This window comes from Acromyrmex echinatior, chromosome 14 (assembly GCF_024713525.1).
Source record: "Acromyrmex echinatior isolate Ae372 chromosome 14, ASM2471352v2, whole genome shotgun sequence".
In the NCBI taxonomy this organism is placed as follows: Eukaryota; Metazoa; Arthropoda; class Insecta; order Hymenoptera; family Formicidae; genus Acromyrmex; species Acromyrmex echinatior.
In genome coordinates, this window is record NC_141865.1 from 990,299 (window position 1) to 1,014,267 (window position 23,969).

Here is a 23,969-nt window from a genome sequence, read left to right on the forward strand (position 1 = left end):
AATTCAAAATATACTAGTTTTTATATCTGAATTATCCCATAGTTGTTTCTGGAATGTTGATAAGTTTGTGTTGCTAAGTTCAACATTTTGACTGCCACATAAATTTTTATAATTGGTTCCCTCTAGCACACTATTATTTCCATAAAATAAATATAAATTAAAATTTCATGCTTTTTAGAAATATTTATGAAATATATGTATTTAAATTGATACACGTGGCGCCTTACACGCGGACCTATATGAGATATGTATTTAATCAGATACGAATGACAGTCAGTGTTAAATAAAATATTGGGCATTAATCACAAATTGCTTTACAGCAATTAATAAAACCATTTTGCTTTTGACTTTTGCTATCTATGGCAGTGTTGTCTTTTTTATATGTTTTTTTCATAAAGATGTTTTCATAATTATATCACTCTTAAAATATCGATCATTCTCTTTTGAAACAATTTGTATAAAACCGTAGATACTACCTAAGATTTCATTTTCATTTACCTGTAAGAATATCATTCGCTGATTCGAAGAATAACGCATGAAAAGAGCTTATTATCCGATGTTATCGATATTTCCGCTCTTTCCGATCGTTTATGTATATTTGAGTAGCTAATTAATATATTCATTTATTTATATGCGTATTATAACATGCAATAACAAATAGAATAATAGCATACATTGGATTCGCAAAATTACTTATGACAAAATTGCAATGTATAATGGAAATGTAAAGCTTCGTGTATTTCCGATGGAATCATGTAAATGATTATTATAAATAGATGCAGCTTGAAAAGCATGATTATATGATATCAAATTTTAGTGGAATTTACATAGTTTTAAAAGTTATCAATATGTTGTCAAATTATATATTTTTATGTTAACAACGATTTCTACAAATTTTTAATTTTGATCAGAAATTATTAAATAAAATTATATGAGTTACCTATTAATTTACAATTTTATTAAAATTTTCACAAATTTAAAATGATAATAATTATTAGCAATAATGATAATAATAATTTGTAACCACAAAAATATTTAAGTTATTGGCAAAGAAATTTCAAGCACAATAATTACTTCTTCTTTAAATAATAATTAATTTTAGGAATGTTTATTATTGTTTAAAACTTTTGGTAAATGTAAAATTAATTTGATACGATGGATAACTTCAGTTGCCGACGAATGTTATTTTACCGATTCAAAGAGGTGACTCTCAATTTTAACACCAGTTAGCGTCTTTTTCCAGCATCATTCACACAATGTATCTATAATCTTTAAAAATAAAATATTTTTGTAAAAGATTTTTCAAAAAGATTAGAACAATTTAATTATAAAGAATATTTGATTATAAAAAATATTGTAAAAAACGTATTTTTATCAAAATAAGATACTATATTTCTTTAGAAAATAGATTGCTATGCCATCTTAAGGAATATACTCCAAACTGATCACCCTATATATCGACATAGCACCTTTTTTTAATTTATAAATCGATCGATTTATGAATCAAAGGCACGCAAAGGAAGAAAATCTAATGCATGTAGGAAAAAGAGAAAGAAAAAGAAAGTATTAATATCAGATTAATAAATGTTATGTCTATTTAATTAATAAATAATATCTTATTAATAAATATATTTGGAGATAATATAAGTTTAACAACAAAAATAAGAAATGAACAAATAATCGCTTTCAATTACTTTACATCAATCTTTTTCCTATTTGCACGAGAAATTAATAAGAAATTAAACACACGATTTCACATTACAGCGATTAAATTTTACATGAAATCTGTGTTCATTTAATTGATTGTACGCTGTTCTGCAGATTTAAATATTTTAGTTTGCGTATATGTATAAACGAAGTTAATTGTCATGTTAGCAATTGTATCGCTTTATGAACAGATCAGCGAGAAACTGAGTATCGGAATTGAAGGATCGCAACTGAATGGCAGTGTCAACGAGGTCGTCTAAAGTTCAAAGGCCATGGCTAATTGATAAGAAGAGCTTTCAAGAGCATTCGTAATTCGCTTCGGACGGAATGGCGACGTTTCGTTTAACGTCATCATTTTCGACTTAGCAGACAGTCGCCTCGTAGATTTATAACACGAATTATCTCGTTCTCGTGCGTGCCATTTTATTCAACGATTACGCGAGGTTTCTAGTTTGCTCCAACCAGCCCGTCGTCTTCTCCGATCCGATTGGCCTGCGCGTTAACAAAATGTTATTTTAGATCTTCGCGCTAGTTGCAACTTTGCTTAGCCTTCGAGTAGAGACACGCAGACACTCGTTGCGAGTTTCATCAGATTGCCATTCTGTGATCTTGATGAGCCTTTACGTTCGTTAATCTAGAGAGAATTTTTCACCAAACTAATTAATCTTAGAAGTAGGACATTAAAATACTACTAAAATACACTGCTGTACACGGAAAGAACAGATGAAGTATTTAAAAATTTGACATTTTGATTACAATACAATGCATCGTACTGACAAAGTTTCTTTAATTAAAGACATATTTCGTTTCATTTTAAATTATTTACGTACCATGAATTGCGTTTTAACTCTTACAGCTCTATCTCTAGTTGTTATTGTTATTTTATATTTGAAATATATATTAACACTTATATTTTAACACAATAAACAAATTACAAATGGGCCTTTAGGAGGATCGGCGCTAATAATAATTGTGCGTTTATTTGATTGATCTAAAACAATCCTCTATAAATAATATATTTTTTATTATATGTTGATGACATAATTATGGCTATCCCTTCATCTGAAGCCAACCATATACCATTTGTATTACAAAAATTTAATTCTTACCATCCTAGAATACAATTCACATGTGAGATTGGCAATAAAACTATCAATTTTTTAGATACCACTATTATTATTGAAAACAATGTCATTAAGTTTGACATATATCACAAATCATCTTTCTCTGCGAGATATCTTAATTACCTCAATACTTGATATCTCAAAAAAAGGAACTGTAATAGGGATGGTTAATAGAGTTTTTTAATTTCACACCCGGATTTCTATCAAAAAAACCTGGAACAGATAATAAAAATTTGATTAAATAATGATTATCTACTAAATTTCATTTTTTATGTAATACGAGAAAGAATTAAAGTTTTAATAAATAAACAAACTCTCAATCAAACCACCAATAAGTATAATAATTCCTCAAATAAGGATATTAAAGAAAAACCGAGCTGGTTCACAATTCCATATGTACAATCTATTTTTGAAAAATTTTAAAATATCATCAAATATTCCGACACTAAATTCTTGTTTTTCAACCTTAACAAACTCAATTCAATGATAAAAGCGCAAAAAGATCCTCTTTCTGCAGATTGCAAAAAGAACATTGTGTGTAAAATTTCTTGTAACGATTGTGATGCGTCTTATGTTGGACAAACATGTAGACAATTAAAAACAAGGATTTCCTAACACAAAAATCAATAGAAATAAAACCAATTCTTCGGTTGTCATGAATCATAGGACATATCGCAATCATGATTTTGATTGGAACGTTCAAATATTAGTCACAGAACGTAACAGCAATAAAAGAAAAGACTAATATCAGAAATGATAAACATCAAGCGATAAAAGAACGATTAATTTAAACAAAGACACTGAGTTACTTAGTTCTTCATATTTTTTTTATTTGACCGACCACTAAAAATCTATAGTTAAAAATAATACAGTTTCATTACGACGATTGAACATCATCGACTTACGCAATATAAATTACATTTATTTAATTATCGTCGTTTCGTCTTAAATTTTAATTCACGAGAAAAAGAATTTGCGTTACAACAACTATGATATTAGGACTAATTTGTATTTGATGTATTCCTGAGATCTCCACAGCAATTCCTGTAAGTTTTTTAATATTTTTCGACTCTAATATTCATTTATTATATTTAAGGTCAAATATTATTGATCATCCAGCTTATTAACTGATTATGAGAAATTTGATGTCAGAGTGTAATCACAGAGTGAAGTTCTTTATGGATTTTTTGTAATACATTCGCTCATAAAGGCTAGAAGTTAGTCAAAACGTTCGACAAATATATCGTTTATAGAGAATTGTTTTAGATCAATCGAAATAAACGCGCAATTATTACAGCACCGATTCCTAAAGGCTCATTTCTAATTTGTTAATTGTTTAATATAAGGAATCTTATTTTATTGTAAGTCTTTTTTAATTTCTTCTAAAAATTTAACTAGTTATAAATCTGAATATCATTTTTGAATTATTATATTTGAGTTTCCAACATAGTTATTTTTGATGTTCAACAAAATTATATTTTCAACAATATTATTTATGTAGTATCTAAATTTTTAGATACTGCAGTAAAATCGTGCTTTTTGTGTATTTTTAAGTAAGTAAATTTTGCTTTCTATTTTTATTCTTTCGCGTCATAGATAAGATATGATATTTCGAAATATATGCCATTTCGTCCATCGACAAAATTAACTTATCCGAAATCTTGCTGAAATTTATCTACAAATTTTACTATACTATACAGACCTAAAAATACTTTCGTTCGACATTCAGTAGATCTGCAAATAATTATACAGAACGCTCAAGCTGATTATTAAAATATTAAAAATCTTGGAGCATTGTCCATCATGCACTTGAGCGTCCTACTCCGAAATTATCTTAATAATTCAACAAGATTATTTTCAAATCTGTCCAACTAAATTTTTAAATCAACAAAACCGTTCTTTTCTCATGAAATGCCAGGAACTCGGTACACTCGGTGCAGCGCGCACTCGTCAGTCCGGATCGGACAAATTGGCCGGCTTCCGCAATCGTAATGGCCCTTTTCTCCACGCACATCTCGTATCTCCTCGCGACGACGGTCATCATTGCTACAATACGACGTATTATCAAGCGATCACGATATTACTACGTTCCACGTGCGGCGCGTATGTGATTTACAGCCCGCAGCGCAACGGCGCGGAGTCCAAGTCCGGTCTGTATTGGAGCACCGAATACTAGTTTTCCTCCGCGTCTATGTAACGGATGCGTGCGTACATGTGTTGCGTGCGTGCGTACGAGGAGGGGGACTCCACGAGGAAAGGACTCTGTTGGTCCCCCCCCCCCTCCTCCCCCGGAGTAGGCTCGCGGACGATGGGAAGGGGGTGACAGGGGTTTCTGTATCGGGGGACTACGATAACGCAGGTCTGCCCCGTCTAATTATTCGTATTTACTCGCAGAGGTTGCGAAGAAGAAGCGCGATCAGAAGCGGAGCGGAGCGGAACGGAGCGGACGTCGCGGTCGGGACACGGCAGGCGTAGTTCAGGACGACATCGGGAGCGAGGAAAGGATGGCTGGCCGTCTTCGAGGCACGACCAGGATGCTCGCCGTCTGCCTGGTCTACCTTTGGACGCTCCTCGGTGAGTTACGGGTTACTGGCGGTCCCTTATACGCTCGTCTCTCCCTCTGCCTTTCCTGTCCACGCTCCCACCCTGTCCGTGTGAGCTGCCCCCCTTGCACTGTTCCTCTTGGTGACTCCTCGTTCCCCGATCTCCCCAAAGTCATTCATTGAAAAATGCACAGTACGAGCCGGCCGGAACATGGCGGTCCATTGATATACCCCGTTGCTACTCCGGTAAATTTTAGAGCAATCGACGCCACATTCTTTCATGGAGAGATAAGATAAAAATGTACCGAGAAAAATTTCTACTTGAAAATGAACGAATTTGAAGATTCTGATTGTATGAAAAATATTCTTGTCATCTAATTTAATTGGACGTCTGGTTATCTCGATTGGAATTCTGATTGATATGACCGAAATCTTCTGATTCGTTCCATTTTTAATCAGAATATTTTTCAGCATAGAATATTGTATTGCTTGTGTAATTTCAAAATCTATGTAAAAATATAGTGCGTCTATTTGATATTATATATTAAATCCACTTTGAACACGATTCTTTTTCAAATAATAGACGATCACAACATAAAAATATATATTTACGATAAACTACACAATGTGTGTCGTATCGAGAGATACGATAAGTACTAAAACTTACATATCAGTAATCCTATGTAAAGAACTTGTAAAACTATACTTAGATATATGTCTCGATAGGCAAATGTCGTATAAATAATCTTTCGAAGAAACATTATTTCACGTTATTTAACTAAAAAAAATTTACGCTACAAAATATATTTTACACTTTTCCCTCTTGTTTCTTTTTTCCTTCGTCTATGTCATTTGTTTCCTTTTCTGTGCGAGAGATTATCCCTTAACACAGTTTTATTGAACACCCTATATATAATAATCTACATTTCTCGATGAGAAATACGAGAGGGACTATTTTTTTTTTTCTTGTTTTTACAGGTTCGTACTGTCAAATGGCACCAGGTGATTATTCTCATCGTCGAATTGAGAACCGCTTATAGTTCATATAAAAAGAATATACAACCCAGTAAAGATTCATTTAATTGTTTCACGCAGCAATGCGAAAGAAACAATGGTCGAAGCGTTACATAAAGAAAAAAAAAAAAATAAAAAAGAGAACACATAACGCCCATTCTCGCTCGTCGTGTAACAGGGACTCCGCACGAATTAACGGTACTCCGTTTAACATATACGCGCGTATGCACACACACTCACACATACGCATACACATTTACATACACATACGTGTGTTACATATCGTGTGTCTCTTCTCGGATCGTCTCGAGAGAGGAGCGATTCTCGTTGTCTGGCGTTACCATTGTCAGTCGACGCGCGACTCGCAGTCGGTGACGTCGTCGAGCATTCGGTTCATATCTACATATTTGCACGTGCAACGTATCTACCTCAAAGGCCCACGATGAATTTTCGCGCGATAACGAATAATTACTGGAAATTATGCGTCATACTTGCAGCCGTGGCTGGTGGCACCAAGGGTTGGCAAGTAGGAAATGGTCACAAATACAAGCTGACGAATACGCTGATCTTTAGAGAGACCGAATCATCGAAATCTACGGGTGACGTCGGTTTCAGGGTGACCGGCGAGCTGGATGTCACTGCCTTATGGCAGGATTTTAACGAGCCCAATATCTTTTTACTTAAATTCGAGGTATGATACATTTCATTATTATTTACTTATTTTCAAATATCGCGAATCTCTTCAATGACGTTACTTATCACAGATGTAGAAAATGTTGCGTAAATTGAATCATAATTTAAATCTTCCTTTGTTTGTTTCAATTTTGATTTTAAAGACGGATAAAAAATTAATCAATACTTTTCTTTATTACTCTACAAAATTTGTTTTAATTATAAATGATTATAAAAAAATACAAATATTAATTTTTTAGAAGTAAGTGTAATATAATTTTATTAAATCGTTAAAATGTTTTAACGATTATATAATGCATCGAACAACTTTGTTAAAAAATTATCTTTCAATTATTGAATTTCTGTAATTTTTCTGCAAATTTAATGAGTTACTTATGTATTTATACCTTTTAGACTGAAGTGAAAAACTATTAACTACTTTAAAAAAATGTAAATGTAAAAGAAACTAACATATTTTATTAAAATTATATAATTTAATCACGTACGAAAATTTATTTTCAAAATTTTATTAATTGCAAAACTATCCAAATTTTGTCAAAATATTTTATTACATTTATTTTAATCAACTCGATATGTTAATAAATAATGAAATTTTTCAATACTATATAATGTATTTCAATACAATAATAATATAGTATCGAGTTTTTTCAAGTTACTTATATCAAAGATACACAGAGGAATTATTTAAAATAATATAATAGTTAATTATATTACATCCACATATGAACATACTTTTTCTTTGTTCTGTACGTGTTGTAATTGGAATTTCATAATCAACACAGGAATTCAAAACTAGATAAGTGATTGATTCGGCATACATATTCATTGTTAAGAAATAAAACACCTATATAACTTCTGAGAAAATTTTAAAATGCTGTAAAAAGCACGCTCATTGATACTGAGAAAGGTCGTGTCGAGTTACATTGAATGTCGATAATTTCATACCCTGAGAGATAAAATATAGATAAAATATAGAGAGATAGTTTCTTCGATTTACAAAATCTTGAAGATGGAAGTCTTGAAAATAATTTATAATATTAAATATAGTATTGTATAATATTAATTATAATATTGTATAATATTAATTACAATATGATATTGTATAATATTAATTATAATATTATGATATTAAATTAAACTTAACATTATAATATTAATTAATTAAATAAATTAGTGACAAACTTCTCAACTAGTACATTGAGTCAAAAAACTTTAAGGTTCGATTGCACCAACGTTACTTTGATTTTAAGCGAAACTTAAAACTCTCTTTATATCGTTTTAAAATCGAAAAGAGACAGGAACAAAGAGAGTTTTAAGCCTCGCTTAAAATTAAACTAACGTTGGTGTAACTGGAGGTAAAAGAATTAAAATTTATTTGAAATTTACCGAGAAAAACTTTTTTAATACATTAATATATTAAAAAAGTTTGTTCTCGGTAAATCCCCTCACTCCCAAAATAAAAGATCTCTCTCTCTCTCTCTCTCTCTCTCTCTCTCTCTCTCTCTCTCTCTCTCTCAGTGTGTGTGTGTGTGTGTGTGTGTGTGTCATTTTGCGCGTTAAAAAATTTAAAAGTAACTCGTCTTTAATGAAATTGAAAAATTATGTTTTAGTTTATTAAAGTTAAATGATTTTTATGATTAACACTTTATAAAATTAATTTATCTTTAATTAATTTTTAATTAAATTTCATCATACAATATGTACCAAATAAAATATTACAATATATGTAATACTAAAGTATAAAATAATAGAAAGAATAATGTAACAAATAAAGAAATAATATAAAAAGTAAATTATAATATATGTAAATATGTGTGTGTGTAATGATGTATTCATTTTTTATTAGATAAATTTTATGTGGAGTTTAATAGATTCGTTTAAATTAGTTATAAAAGCCATAACAATTTTGAAAAAACTTACGACTCATAACAGTAATTCTAAGGCCCAAAAATCTAAAGATTCTAAAAAAGCAATTAAAGATATGATTTTTGGCGAATTCAAGAAAGATAGACTTAATCATCTACGATCTTAATCCTTGTTCATATTAGTACTACAAACCATTTCTTTCTTTCTTTATATATAATTATATATTATTATATTTTAGATATCATTGTAAATCAATATAAAATACATAATAAATCTAAATAAGTAAAAGATTACAAATTTTTTTCAGGCGTTAGGCAATGTTATAAAAAATGTTAAAAATTAGAATGAAAGAGAAAATTAGTGAAAAGTATAAAATAAAAATATTTTAAAATAATTGTTTCGTAAACTAATAGTTTAGTCCTTAATAGTTTTGTCCTGTAAATAGTTTGTTTCTTAATGTTATTTCTTGTTGTAAATATTCTATAGAATATGTGTTGTTCTTATTTAACATATTAATAAATCCTTTCATTAACAACTGAGTAACTAAAGCCTCAATAATCTAAGCTACATCTTTAATGCATAAATAATAAGATTTTTACGAATTTATATACACATCCCGTTTTACAAACAGCGTACCGAAATAATTTTGAGTCTTGAAATAATATTTCCATCGAATACAATGTTCGTCAGTAGAAATTAAGGAACTGCGCCGTGATTGATTGTAATAATTGTCGCTAATTAGCGGCAATTAGTGTATTCAGTGATAGTAAAAATCCTGTTTGATTTATATATTATAATATGCAAAAATTGAATCACTAACAGATTATCCGTAGTAAAATCAGGTCTTAATATCTTGAAAGGCTTGAATAAGCTCTATGATAACGATCTGATCTTTTGGCCCTATCAAGTTACTGTCGCATTACATTTGAGGCTCCCATCAGGATTCGAACCCGACTGTGCAGGATAGCGATAACTTGATAGGAGCCTTTATTACCCTCATTCAATTTCTGCTCGAGTTATTGATTAATGCAAAACATAATTATTATAGTAAAATATAATATTATAGTTTAAATGATATTAATGTAACGCAATCGTTAAAATAAGTAAGATATTTGTTACATATTAATTTAATTCACAAAGCAATTTAATTATTTTTAAATCAAGTTTCAATTAAACAACATATAAAAAATTTTAAATTTAATAATTTGTGATTCTCGAATCTTGATGCTCTTTTATAAATATTGTGACGTTCTCTCTTTCAGTTACTATCACCGCAGTTATGGATCAAGTCCCGGCGAGCTCCGGAGCCGGAGGGCTTCGTGGAACACTCGTCCGAGATAGAGCAGGTCGCCGAGAAGCCTTTCTTTGTACTCTGGCGACACGGCGATGTCGAGGCCATATACATGGATCCAGCCGAGAGCGCATCATCCGCGAACCTGAAACGCGGCTTAGCTAGTCTCTTCCAGTACCGAACGCTTGACGACGAAGTGCGTCAACGAGATGCTTCCGGCTTCTGCGACGTGACTTATCTCATGTCCGGAGATAATGTTATTGAGAAACGAAAGACTGCCTGTACGCATGGCACACTGCCACCATCGAAGCAACACCCGAACCCGATGTTTGCCGTTAGACTCAAGAGTTATCGTAATTCTAAGTACGTGCTAACGCAGTCGCTGTTGCCGGAGCGCGTGAACGATTATGAGGGACATAAAATGACCTTGGTGTCTAAGCCTGATATTGGTACAAGTGTCGTATCAGAGAGAACATTGGAACAGACAGTCGAAACTATCAGTGCAACGGCAATTCAGGCGAATTCCGCGAAGCAGGCAGTGATGCTGCTTAAGCCTGAATATAAAGAGACCGACATCGAGCTCCAACCGATGCTCGCCACATGTCCTGATACCGGATGTCCTACGGTAAATCTTTCTGCCTGTTGTATTTTACGTCTATTTCAATATTTCCATTGTTCTTGAACGATGGGGATAGATAAACTTGTAGAGAATTGCTCTGATGCATAAAATTGCCAAGGCTAGATCTGTATTTGAAATACTGTTATTTGAAAAACAATATTTGTGAGACAATTATATTTTGTATTTTGTATTTCAGCGGAGCACATGAAAATTTTTTTGTATTTTATATTTCATGGAAAAGTATTTTGTATTTCAAATATTAAGATCAACAATCAAACTTATTATTTGAATTAGAAAATCTAAAAAAACTTTTAATCTTTCGATTTTTAATACAAAATACGTAATACCTTCATGTGCTCCGCTAAAATACAAAATCCACTTATATTGCAAATAATATGTGTTTTACATAAAAATATTTCAAATACATTTCCCCTGAAAGTTGCAAGGTAGATAAATAGAAAACGCAGGAGATTTTGCAGCGTTGTCTGTTTGTATCAAACATAAGATTTCAAATTTTACTATTGTTGAGATTAAAATAATTAAAAAAATTGAACGTTCTTTTCTAAATGTTTCCTGAAGTTTTAATACAAATTAAAAATAATTGACGGGTTACATAACATTCGCGCACTTAATATATTAGTTTATAATAATTCTTATGAGATATTATATGTTACATGATAAATAATTTCAAGAATTGAATGTTTTTTAGAAATGTCCTCTAAAGTTTGAATATAAATTAAAAATAATTGACAGGTTACATAACATGTGTACTTAATATATTAGTTTTTATATTGATTCTGAGACATGAATGTTAATGACTCTAGATAAAAATTGGACACCATAAAGACTGCAGTGCGTTCAGTTTTTTAAATAAATATATAAATAAATATATGAATATATTAATAATATGTACATAAATAATATATAATATATAAATAATATAATAGTATATAAACAATATTTTAGTATAGTACTTACATATTTCGTATTAAAATCTCGAGTTTATCTCATTGCAGATTGATCAGGTGATCGAAAAATATTACAAAACACTTACCGCTTCCGAGCTGGGCACGGCGAAATCCGCGTCGGCTTTCCTCAAGCTTTTACCTCTAGTCAGGAACGCCTCGCCCGAGGAGCTACACAAGATCCTAAAGACGCCGCGCAATCAACGGATAAAGATGCAGCTGCTGGATATATTCGGCGCCGCTTCTACATTACCCGCTCATCAAGCTGCCATGAAGATACTCCGGCAGGATGAAACCGGCGACGAGACCGAGAGGTATCTATGGGCACTATCTCTCTCGCCGACGCCCCATGTCGATGTTGCCAGAGATATTCTACGACGCTCCGAGGAGACGATGCAAAACGACAAAGTGTCCGAGACTTATGCACTCGCAGCGGGCGCGATGGCGCGACATTACGGGTCCGCCGCGGTGATAGAGAAGGCGCGAGTCAGCCTGGAACTAGGCTTGGAGACCTGCACTGGCGAGGAGTGCAAGCTTAAGTTCTTGCGAGCTCTGCGAAACCTGAGGTGCCCGGCGGCGATACCCACGTTGCTGGTATACGCATTAAGCGACAGCAAAGCCATCGGCACCGCCGCTTGGCGCGCTTTGAAGGCCCTTCCACGTGAAGCTGTGACCGACGAGTTGAAGAGCGCGGCACATAGGATTTTCTACCAGATCGGAGGGCCGCGAAGGGACAGCAGCGTGCGAACGATCGCGTTGGACGTTATCCTAGAGAACGAGCCTTCCGAAGAGGTTCTACGCGACTTCGTGAAATATTTGAGCAGCAAAGATCCAGCCTACGAAGTCCGCAAGTACCTGAGTCAACGTCTGGAGTTACTCGCCGAGAGCGACGCGCGAGTCGCCGAATACCTGAGAAATATATATGTCAATGGCAACGTGACGCTCAACAATTATCACATGCAAGCGCAGCGGGGTCTTAGCACCGCTTTCGCGAGGCACTTCCTGCGCTCACCCGACAGTAATGGTTCATTGGTTACCGTTCAGGAAGTGAATTCCGGTCTTCTGAAGCGCGGCATCGTGGACGTCGTATTGGAGAGCAATGAGCAACGGCAAGCGATGTTCTCGCTAGGACTATTCGCTGGCGGTCTTGGCAGTTTCGTATCAAATCAGGATGAAGTGGAAGTCGACGACGCCGAGATGGCCACTGCTGGAATGGAGATCGATATTCTTGACGTTGGGATACGACCGTTCGTCTTTTTCACCGGGCAGGGCGAACTGATGGGCCACGTCTGGTCTGGCACTGCGGACACAAGGACTCCCGCCTTTCAAGCTCTCGCTTCACTGTACAGTCATAGTGAATATGTGCCATTGGGATCCGGTTTCGTCGCCGAACTCGACGTTCAAGGTGCCGTGAGCTTCGAGCTGGCCGGTGAGATCCAGCTTAGTCTGTGGTCGAGAAATGCACGCTCCCTGGTGGAGATGAATGCCGGCGTGACGGTCCACGGTGGCACCAGGGTGCACACGAGCTTTGTGCAGAGCAAGGCGGAATTCACGATGGCGATGGAGCCGAAGCTCCAACTATCCACCACCGTGGATTTCAGTGGACCTTCGGCGTTGTGCATGAGACTAAGTCAACCGATTACTGTGGTGAAGTATCAGGTCTACAAAATCGAAAGGATACCCGGCAGCCGGCATAGACTGAGAAAAACGCGCCGGATGAAAGTTCATTCACCTGGCAGATCCTATAAGCTCAATCAAAAAAACAATGAAATGTGCGCGAAGTTCACGAATTTAAGTTAACGCATACCGAAGACTACTCAGTGATTTTTTATTGATTACGAAAGGATTCGAAAGGATACGAAAGGACAAAACTGTTATTTTTATTATGATTTAATGTTATTGTGATTTTAATGGTGAAATCTATAATAATGTAGCAGCGTCTATTTTCAAATCGATGGATAATGCTATATTTCAACTTCGATATGACAATTCATTTATGACTCAAATTTATTTTAGGTTTATATCGTTTTAGCATTTTAGTCAAAGAAGATAAGAGCCAAAAATCTTTAAATCTTCTTAAAATTTTCTTGCTTAATTATTCTAAAAATTAATTGCAATTCCAATTGGCTGGTTTTGTATATAAAAACTCTAAAACATAGTTAAAAGGTTTTTCACAAAAACAAGTCTTCAAAAAATTAAATTCTCAGGAGATAAAAATCTTTATCTGCAAACTGTTCATTTTGAAAATATAATAATTTTTCTCAGGAAGGATATAAAATGGAGTTTAGACTGGAAGAAATGTTATTGAAATTTTAACAGAATGGCTGCAAATTTGCTGAAATTTTGCTGAGATTTCGCAGAAAATTTTTTATTTAACAAAAGATTATTTTCTGCTAAATTGATAAAATTTGTCTAAAAAGTTATTATAATTGTTTCAAAAAATTTTCTGAAAAATTTGTTGAAATTTTTTTTTAATAATACGTTGAAATCTACCACAAGCAGTACGCTTGAATTTTATTCTTTATAATTAAAATATCAACAAATAAAATATAAAGCCCAGCATTATCAGATTTTTCCTCTGTATTTTAATGAAATCATTCTTTATGAAAAAATCAGCAAGATTCCAAAATTCGATTACAAAATAAAGAAATGTATTTTTTTTAAATATAATTTTGTTTAGAAAAATTGTAAAAATTAATTCAGGGACACACTTGTGTTTGCTATATAAAAAAAAACATGTTAATTAAAAACAATTTAATTTTCAAATTCAATTAAATTTTACCTGAGCTGAAAATTGTTTCAAAACGTGGAACAATTTCAATAAAATTTTTAGCGAAATTTTATCGAATTTTTCAGCAAAATTTTTCCATCAAGACGTTAATAAATATTTTAAAGACAAATTTAAAAAAATAAAAATCTCTGGTTTGTTTAACTCTTACAAAAATTTTATGTTTACTACTTATTTATCCTACAGTATATTACATTTTTATCTTTTTTTATAACATATTAATAATGACATGTTGAAGAAGCAAATGTTATTTAAAGTAATGTAACAACTTTTCACTTTTTATTTACAAAATGTATATATTCTTTACAAATGTTAAACATTAAATTCATTTTTAAAAATTTAGATTATGATGCCAAATTATTCGATTTCTATTAGTAGCATTTAGGATTGCACGAGATCAAAACAAGACGATATTTATAAAAATATTATATTGATATTAAAAAATTTTGAAAATTTTAATCTTGTCTCTTGATCAATATTTGTAGCAAAAATCTCTTGTCTTGTTTTGTCTCCAATCGAATAAACCTCCAGTGTTTTGATTAGTAAGCTCGCGCAAGTTCTCTCTGTAACAAAATAACTCCTGTACATAGAAGTGGCAACTCTTGCAGGGTGGCGGAAATTGACATGATCAACGTCTCACTTGCTCGGAAGTAATAGATATATAATTTCCATCGCGAGACAGAAGTGGTAGTTATACAGGTATTAAGCCCGCAGCTTAAAAATCAATAAAATTAACAATTATGTAACAACTCTTTTCTCTTATTTACAAATATATATAATATATACATAATTTTTTTAGAAACCAATAATATCAAGACAAGAATCTGGACATCTCGTTTTGATATTGTCTTAATAATCTTGTCTTGATCTTGTCTTGAATTTGAACGAATTCGAGGCAAGACAAGACGATACTAAGATTAGTCTTGATCTCGTGCAATCCTAATAGTATTACATTGTGAACAGTTTTATTCCGACAAAACTCAAAGTAAAATGTTCACGATGTGACGCTACTTGTAGAAAACGACTTGGCGCTACAACGTAGATTTTAGAAAACTTGGTTTCTGTGGAAAACCTTTCAATTGATCTCTAATTTGTCTCGTTTTATATTGTATTTCAATTTTACTTTTGATATTATAATGATACAATGTATTCTTCTCTTCTTCGAAAATCAAATCGTTACGCGTCTGGGTTCAAATGTTATTATTCTGTATTTTGTACACTCGTTTTTACACAACATCACGTTAATTCTGTTAATAAAAAAAGCGAAAGAAACATACTCTTCATCCTGCAGAGTTCACGACGTCTAATTACAAATAATTCCATTACTTCAAAAGTGATACAAGAAATTAACTTTCCACTGATAATCTTTAAAAGTATCGATATTTTGATTGTGAATTTTTATAGATAAATTTAAATCTGTAAAAAATAAGTAAAATATAATCCGACTTCTCTGATAGTAACAAATCTTTAACTTTTATATAATCTGGAATAAAATAAAGACTAAAACGTAATTTCTCAAATATCCTTATTGCTGATCAAATTAAAATTCATATTGCTGACGGAGGATGAAGTTTCCCAGAAAAAGAAAAAACTCTTTCCAATTTTACAGAAAATTATTAACTAATCAATCAATCAAATAATATCAAACAACAAAAAAAAAATATTCCTAATATGATAAATAAAAAGTGATTTTTATCATTTTTGTTTCACAATCCATTAAAAAAAAACCATCCTTTTGAAGTTGTGATGATTTTAATCATTCTTTTTTATTTTTTTAAAGCCCTTTTCAGTTGCACCTTTTTGATGATTTTTTTTAATGAAGTTAGTTCATTTTTGATGATTGATAGAGTAACGCTTACCTAATTCATGATAACTAAAAAATTAAATTTTTTGAGTTGCGTTACTTTTGAAGCAAGGGAGTGATTTATCAATTAGCGACAACCGCACTCAGAGACGACCATGTCCTCGTAGCCGTATTCGTAGGTCAAAGTACCTCTGGCGTCCAGGTAGAGCAGACTCGTAGGTGCCAGTCTGGTGGGTACGCAGCAGGCTCTACTGATAAACTTATTGCCACGGAGATCTTCGCTGGCCTGGAGTGCGCCGTGCATCAACGTCTGCACTATCGCGTGCTTGGTCGGGCTGAGATGATCGCCCAGTGGAAAAAAACACTTTCCGGTGCATTGATAAGCTTCGTATCCTGGCGGTGCGACCACCCATTCGTCGTACGCGATCAGGGCGAAGTCCACGTACATGGGACGCCGGCGGCAACTATTCCGACGTCGTCTTCGTGGCAGTTCGTCGTCCCAACGATCCTGATCCTCCTGGTCCTCCGTGGATCGCCGATGACGCCGGACGCCTCTAATCTTGCTATAATTCAGCAAAAGAATCGGGCCGTCGCCATAAGGATGATAAGTCAGCCTGCCGTGAACATAAAGCTTGACCGTATCGCCGTTCCTGCCGGCAACAATGGACGTGACATCGAAAGCCCGCCACGCGTCGTCCTTCCTGGGCTTCCGGATCTCCTCACTCCCGTTCTTCATCGTAGACAGATCGTTCAACGATCGCACTCTAACTATCGCGCCGGCTATCCCGAGCAATTCTGCAGCCTCCAGCGTCTCGTCAACGCCGGTGGACGGGATCGCGAATTCCAAAATTCTACCGCCGTCGCTGAGCAGACTGGAAGTGTGCACTGGCTGAATTGCGCGGACGACGTCAGCGTCCGGACGCCGATGGTACAGCTGCAGCATGTACTTGGACAGAGTGCCGCGATGTTTTCTACGCGCGGCGTCGCGTGAGAGTCTCGCGTTAGTCCTATCAAAGGGAGGTCGACGTGACGTCGATAATGACGACGATGATGATGACGGAATTGACAGGTCGAAGTGAATTAAAGCCTTTGCGCGCATGCTGGAGTTCCATCGACTGATCGATCCGATCTTCCATAAACAGCAGACAAAGAACGCACCCGCGATCAACAGCAGCCAAACTCCTGGAGTTCGCATGGCAGATCCTCGATGTGTCTTACACGAAGGCAGAAAGGTCACAGATTTTATCAGGGAAATTCCCATAATATAATACTTTTCTTGAATTGGAAATTGTAACATTCACGCAAAAGTATTATTAAGCATCAAGATCTACTTGGTATGTGGGTCTCCTTCGCTTATTTGTGTGGAACATTTTTTTAGTCAATTTTCATTTATTATTATATAATATTTTATATTTCTGATATTGCACCTTAGATGGTTGAGCTCGATATATTTTTCTCTCATCAGACTTGAAAATCTATAAAAATTGCGCTTATAAAGATGAGAATCTATTTTGCTACGCTCGTTCATTCACTTTGTAACTTTTATCATTTATCATTCTCTTTTAAACAAATCGTACGTGTCTTTTTCTTCAATTAATTTTTAATCCGTGCGTGATTCCCGGAGGATGAACGATGTCGATGCCGGTCTACTTCGAACTGCGAACGTCATATCCTTCGAAGATGAGAGCTCCGGTTGAAGGACCGCGCTCTCTCCAAATAGCCGCCAATCAAGGTGTCCATAGTTACCGCCTGGAATATTCTTATCAACCGCAGACTACCACTCGACTGAGCGACCCTACATGTCTACCAACGCCTATGGCCTACTCAAATAAAAGTTTTATAAGAAAATATTATTTCTTCAAGAGGAAAAACCAATATAACTGACCTAAATCTGCACTTATTTATGAATTTCTCTATGCTGAAATTATGACTAAAATATTACATGAATCGCGTTTTAACCCTTCATGGTTCTACTGGGTCAAAATGACCCAAGCATCGTCTTTCACGCTAAATTTTAATACCTCCCTGCCTTCGGAAGGGCGCTTACCTGTCATCTATTGAAGGTTTGAAGTTTCAATTACCGATAGAGATGCTTAGCTTTTTAATCGGACTTATGTATGTCTAGCAGTCATTCGCGCAAAAAGCGTTTCTTTTCTTAGGTCAAAATATCAGCAAGTATGACCGCATTGTTTTAGTTAAATAATTTATGATTTATATTTTTGCATTAAACACAACTTGCGCACAACTTCTATATTGTACTGTTGTTGAGACAAGAAAATCTGTCATGTAGACAGTGAGGTGTACAGACTAGTACTTATTGGTTCGGGACAGCGTAGCCGCCCCAAACAAAAAAAAAATAACACATCCTACTCACTGAAGGTGAGCAAACGAATGCAAAAAGAAAAAAATCGATTTTTGAATATTGAAGGGTTGGTCCCCTTGTGAAGTTGGTCCCCGAAAGGACCTCGGGCCCGACACTTGTGCTATGGCGAGCTCTAGAGATGGATGTGCGAGAGGACACAGGACATTAACGCCGATTCAAGATCGAAACTTATTGAGAGACTATAGGAGACTTTCGTAATGAGATGAGCGTAACGTATTGTTTAGATGAGCGTTGTAGATGAGCGTTACGTAAAGCCGCCGATTTCTAGATCGGAGCCATCGCACGTATATTATATCCGCACGTATATTATATTAAATATTAAAGCAGACAATGCATTATTATTATTTACGAAAACTGTATAGAACCTTAATCACAAATGCACGAAGTTGCACCACGTTTGTGAGTGCGGTTGCAAAGTTAAGTAGGATGACAGCGCTATTATTTCTTCCGTTGTTGCATGTAACGAAACAACAATTAAATTGCAAACATTTCGATCTATTAATAGTCCTTTTCAGTGTCTTACATAAATTTTTTTTGTTTTATATAACTTGCTTACGTCTTATTTACTAAATTCCTTATACTTATGATTTGTCTTAGAGAAATAATTGTCAGGAATCTGGGCTGGCCGTTTATTATACGTCCATTTATTTTGATGGTGCGTTGTAATATTGAGATTTCTCGATAACGTTTCTCTTCTTATAATAATTATAAAGTATAATAATTGTGAGATATAATATTTACACTTCGACATAATATTACTGTGTACAGTGGCTTAGTTTCCACCGAAGGTTTAAACCGGATTAGAATGTAAGAAGCAATCAACTACAGTATTTCCCTGTAATCAAACGACAGGGGAATGCTCGACTATAGTTGGTTGGTTTTTACATTCTGATCTGGTTTAAACCCTCAGTGAAAACTAGGTCAGTTTATGTAACAATTACGTCACAGTAATATTACGTCGACTGAGATGTAAATATCTCACAATTATTATTATACTTTACAATTATTATAAGTAAAGAAACGTTATCAAGGAATTTAAGAATTTAATTTTATTACACACCATCAAAATAAATGAATGTATAGTAAACCAGCCTGGATTCCTGACAATTATTTCTCTACGATAAATCATCTACGATCAATCTACGATAAGTATGAGAAATTTAGTAAATAAGGCATAAACAAGTTATACAAGAACAAAGAATCTGTGTAAGACACTGAAGAGGACCATTATTAAAAGGTCAAATCATTTGCAATTTAATTGTTTTATTACACAACAACAAAAAAAATAATATTACCGTTACTTTTCTTGATTCTTATAGTCCTTGTTATAATTATATTAATTTTAATTATTTCAATGGAGTTGTTTACAATACTAATTTATTAAATATTAAACAATTTAATTTATTAAATATTAAATATATAAATAATATTTATAAGCCCGGATTTACAATAAGTTTTAAGCCTTAAGTCGTAAGAAATTGACCAATTGCAGTCGAATGCGAGGAGAATAATTAACTGTTCGTTTATTTCTTATGATTTAAGATTTAAAAACCTATTGTAGATTCGGGCTAATGCTTTAGTTGTAAGTGCCAAAGTAAACGGATCTTTTACAAAGACAGTGTCTTGTTTTTTTTTTTTCTTCAAAAATGTTAATGGAATATACCAATGCTTAGGAACTAGCCTATTACACATTCTAAAGGACATTATACATACATGTACAAGCAGTCCTGGATGTTTCAGACTTAAGTTGTAATCTCAAAATCCTCTTTCCGCCAGTCAAACCACTTTTTAAACCTGTTGGCTTTTTTATTCCGCAAGATTGGAGTAATCAAAGTACTTCCATTCAATGCAAAGAAAAAAACGCATATGTGGGGCGCAAGTGGAATAGAACTCGGAAATTCAGAATCGACCGCGCAAAGCGTAAAATCAGTCGACGCCCCAGAGCTTGTTTAAATGGGAATCATAAGCAACTGGCATCTATCGGCAGCAAAAGGATACTACGTTATCTTATTGTCCGGTACAAGGCAGTGTTCGGTATTGAACATACTTTTCCAGTAAAACACTAATCACATACACAAGGAAGATTATATTACTAATATTATCTAATTTTATCTAATTAAAAGGCCTCTTCTATCTAAAAGCTTTGCCTTTTGTCGTTTTTTACATATAATTTAAATTTGAATATTTAACAAACATTTATATAGTATTTGATAATAACTTTTTAACAATGAGCAGTCCTAATATATTTTAAAATGCAACTTAAAACTCCAAAACTGAAAAAATATATTTATATACGTAATTGAATTAATTATATTAAAATTGCAATTTATTACAGCAAAACAGTTCAGATAAAATTACAAAAAAATTTTTTTTATTCTTTTTCAGGACGTTTCTCGTACTTTTTATTCATGTTGTACTTCAAGCACACTGATAAAAAAAAAATATTTATAATAGTATTCGTGTGACTTTAATAATACAATAAAATAATTATGATAAAAAACTCCGCTTATTACTGTTAATATAATTACTAATAATAATTACTAATAATAATAGTAATTATATGTTATAGTTTAGTTAATCTATATAAAAAATATATACAATATTATTATATATGTATATGTATAGTCGGCCCTAAAACAACTGTATTTTCTTATACACATATAATATTATAAATACTATAAATTCATAACAGTAATAACTATGAAAATAGAACTCCTAATCATAATTATTTTGCAACATAATTATAATCACAAATACCAAATACATTTCTCAATGTATCATAAATTATCTTATAGTATTCAGCATATCCAACGAATGGCAATATCTTTTCAACCGTCGTCGGTCTTTGTCAGAGCAATATTATAGATGTATGTGTATATATATATATATATATATATATATATATGTATATAAAATAACCTATAGGTATATCTCGTACATACATTCTATTCGCAAGCTGTCCTCATTTTTCAAGATATCGAACAAAAGATAGCGATAACGTATATCAATATGGTAATACAGTTGGGGTCTCGCAAATTTCATCGGCCGGCGGCGGCGCGTCGGAGACGACTGCGCAGTGCGCACGCGCTGCGCGCGGTGGTGAATTGTATCGCTTTCGTCGGGGTGGCCGCTATCGCGGTGACGACGAAAAGGGTGGCCGCCGTCGCAGCGCCCGTCCGGCCGCCCGGCCCGGCATCGATTCGCGCTGTCCTCGCCGTGCGCCGTGGTGCGCGAGGTGACGTCATGGCGCCGCGTTTACAGCAGTGAGGGCAATCCGCATTCCGCGTCGCATCCGTGCGTGCGAGCGATCCGTGTGGTACGGTGGTGAAGGAAAAAGGCAGTGTCATGCCGTGGCCCTGACCTAAGCCTCACTTCCGGCCATCCGAGCCGACCACTCTTGGTGTGTGTGCCATCCTTCGCTTTCGAGTCTCCGCGCCCGTCGCTCGGCCGAGGATCCCGCGCCGTCTCCCTGGCGCGAAAAAATCTCAGCGGACTTGATTCTGCTTCTCCCCACGCCAGTGAGTACCCGCTATCGCTTATCGACTTTATTCCGAGCGATCATGCGAGCCGCACGCGCCGGTATCTCCTCGCTCGCTCGCTTTTTCACTCTTCTTTTACATATCTCTCGCACGCTCGCTTTCTTCCACTTCCTATTATACGAGATTGTACTTAATATTTTCGTCGTTATTGCGAAAGATAACGAAAGTAACTCAGTCGCAAGTCCGCCTTATGCCGCGCGGCGTATTCGAAAACGCTTCCACGGGATCGTGCGGCTTACAATTGATTGCAGTTTGCGCGATAACGGGACCCGTAAAAAATGACACGATTACTATCCAATCAGGACCATGGGAACCAAACTTTGGACACAGTTATGTCACTTCGTTACGAGATCGCGTTCGAGTCGCTCGTAGTGACCGATCTTGTCGAACGTTTGGAAGTAAAGTTGTGACGACTCGCGGCAGTTAGAGCATCCCGTCTACCTGCGTATAGACCCGCCGAAAGTACTACTTATGCAGATAGTACTCGTCGCGTTTATCACCGCTTACTAAATTTTTTTTGTTTTTTTAAAGTTTCTCCCGAACGGTTTAAATGATTTTAAACGAAGTGTTACAGTCCCAATTCGAAGACTACCTGCCGTATCTGGGTGGCGCGGCCGGTGCTCTCTTCGTCACCGGGGTGGCTTACTGGGCTTCCAGACCGACGGCTGAGAAACCGCTCTTTCCGCTCGACGCTCAGGCGTTGCTGCTACCGGTAAGGAACAGAAACATACGTTATCGTACTGTGATTTTCCTCCAAAGTCGAAGATAAAATTTTATTTATTATTGTCGTTGTTGCCAGGTTGAGATTTTCCTCTAAATTTCGAAGCTTTTTCTTTCCAAGACACTTTTTGGAGGTAAAGTTTAAGAGAATTTTTGGGAGACTGTTTGAGAGAAAAATATAAAGAAATGACGATTAAAATATTTGAGAAAATCGCAATATATGAGGATAAGTGTTTTAAATAGACCTGGCAACACTAGATAGAAATCCTTTAATTTTAGAGCCTCTTTCATCGACTCGATTAACGGTAATCGATGGTTAACTCAATCATTACGATTGCCAACGTGAGAATTAAGCGTAGTTTGTCTCAGAAGAGGAAACGAGAGGAGACGTTTCGATACATTAAACTGCTATTTTAGACGCTTTTGCGAGTTGTGTAACCATCAATTAATTCAACTAAAAGTTGATAAAAGAGGTCCATAGTTTGTGATAGTACTCTATGATTGGTTCGACATTTTTCATCAAACTCGCTTCAGTCAAAGCGAGATATTTTTGAACACATCTTTGTCTTGTATAATCGCAGAAAAATAAAATGTAAACGCAAAGAAATAAAATGTATCCTTTTCTCTTTGGCAAAACTACAAAATGAGATAAAACATCTTTCATTCACACAATTTTGAAGAAAAATATCAGACTTTTTGTTATGACCGGACTCTGATTAGAGTCTCTTGTCAAAAATTGAAACATCGATGCGTCAATCGAGGATCCTTCTCTATTAGATACTGGGAGACAAATTTATATTCCGATACATAAAAGTTTAACAAAATGTTACTTAACTCAAGAAAGAATCCTACTATAATTTTATGGATTTTTTTTTATAATTGCTCAACTTTTTTATCATTACTCTTTTGAGCA

The 23,969-nt window shown here is 34.5% G+C and overlaps 3 protein-coding genes and 1 long non-coding RNA gene across 7 annotated transcripts in view; 2 read left to right on the top strand and 2 right to left on the bottom strand.

Annotated features, from left to right (window-relative positions):
* Positions 1-1,706: 1,706 nt before the first annotated feature.
* Positions 1,707-3,343, bottom strand: LOC105144668 (uncharacterized). Its single transcript, XR_845954.2, has 2 exons — positions 2,538-3,343; positions 1,707-2,341 (listed from the first exon to the last, which is right to left on the bottom strand). It is a non-coding gene; the product is annotated as an uncharacterized LOC105144668 (long non-coding RNA).
* Mtp (microsomal triacylglycerol transfer protein) lies at positions 2,084-16,130 on the top strand. Of its 3 annotated transcripts, none has more exons than XM_011053720.2 (6): positions 2,084-2,150; positions 5,226-5,405; positions 6,353-6,376; positions 6,886-7,079; positions 10,210-10,863; positions 11,874-16,130. In XM_011053720.2, exons 2-6 carry the CDS (start codon positions 5,336-5,338, stop codon positions 13,620-13,622), a joined length of 2,691 nt encoding a protein of 896 aa, XP_011052022.1. In that variant the 5' UTR covers positions 2,084-2,150; positions 5,226-5,335; the 3' UTR covers positions 13,623-16,130. The 3 variants fall into 3 exon arrangements, with proteins under 3 accessions (XP_011052022.1, XP_087269186.1, XP_011052021.1); XM_087413060.1 differs by lacking the exon at positions 2,084-2,150 and adding an exon at positions 3,504-3,877; XM_011053719.2 differs by lacking the exon at positions 2,084-2,150 and adding an exon at positions 4,590-4,981.
* Positions 16,131-16,389: 259 nt separating this feature from the next.
* Positions 16,390-18,863, bottom strand: LOC105144667 (uncharacterized). The gene has a single exon (XM_011053718.2). The coding sequence runs from the start codon at positions 17,709-17,711 to the stop codon at positions 16,542-16,544; it is 1,170 nt and encodes a 389-aa protein (XP_011052020.2). The 5' UTR covers positions 17,712-18,863; the 3' UTR covers positions 16,390-16,541.
* Positions 18,864-21,931: 3,068 nt separating this feature from the next.
* The window catches only part of LOC105144665 (long-chain-fatty-acid--CoA ligase 1), a 38,779-nt gene continuing 36,741 nt past the window's right edge, over positions 21,932-23,969 (top strand). Inside the window, exons 1-2 of one of the 2 annotated variants that reach the window (XM_087412954.1) lie at positions 21,932-22,315; positions 22,903-23,048. In XM_087412954.1, coding sequence (XP_087269080.1) covers position 22,315; positions 22,903-23,048 — 147 coding nt within the window. In that variant the 5' untranslated portion in view covers positions 21,932-22,314. Of the gene's footprint in view, positions 22,316-22,886; positions 23,049-23,969 lie in introns of those variants that run through there. The other variant, XM_011053715.2, reaches the window with a different exon arrangement.

Excerpts from the sequence above, each read along its gene's own strand:
- Mtp (XM_011053719.2), top strand. The coding sequence starts at position 4,738 with ATGAAATGCCAGGAACTCGGTACACTCGGTGCAGCGCGCACTCGTCAG. Across the intron at positions 4,982-5,225 it reads CGGCGCGGAGTCCAAGTCCG|AGGTTGCGAAGAAGAAGCGC; the intron begins GTCTGTATTGGA and ends ATTTACTCGCAG. Across the intron at positions 6,377-6,885 it reads GTACTGTCAAATGGCACCAG|CCGTGGCTGGTGGCACCAAG; the intron begins GTGATTATTCTC and ends TCATACTTGCAG.
- LOC105144667 (XM_011053718.2), bottom strand. The coding sequence starts at position 17,711 with ATGTTACAATTTCCAATTCAAGAAAAGTATTATATTATGGGAATTTCC.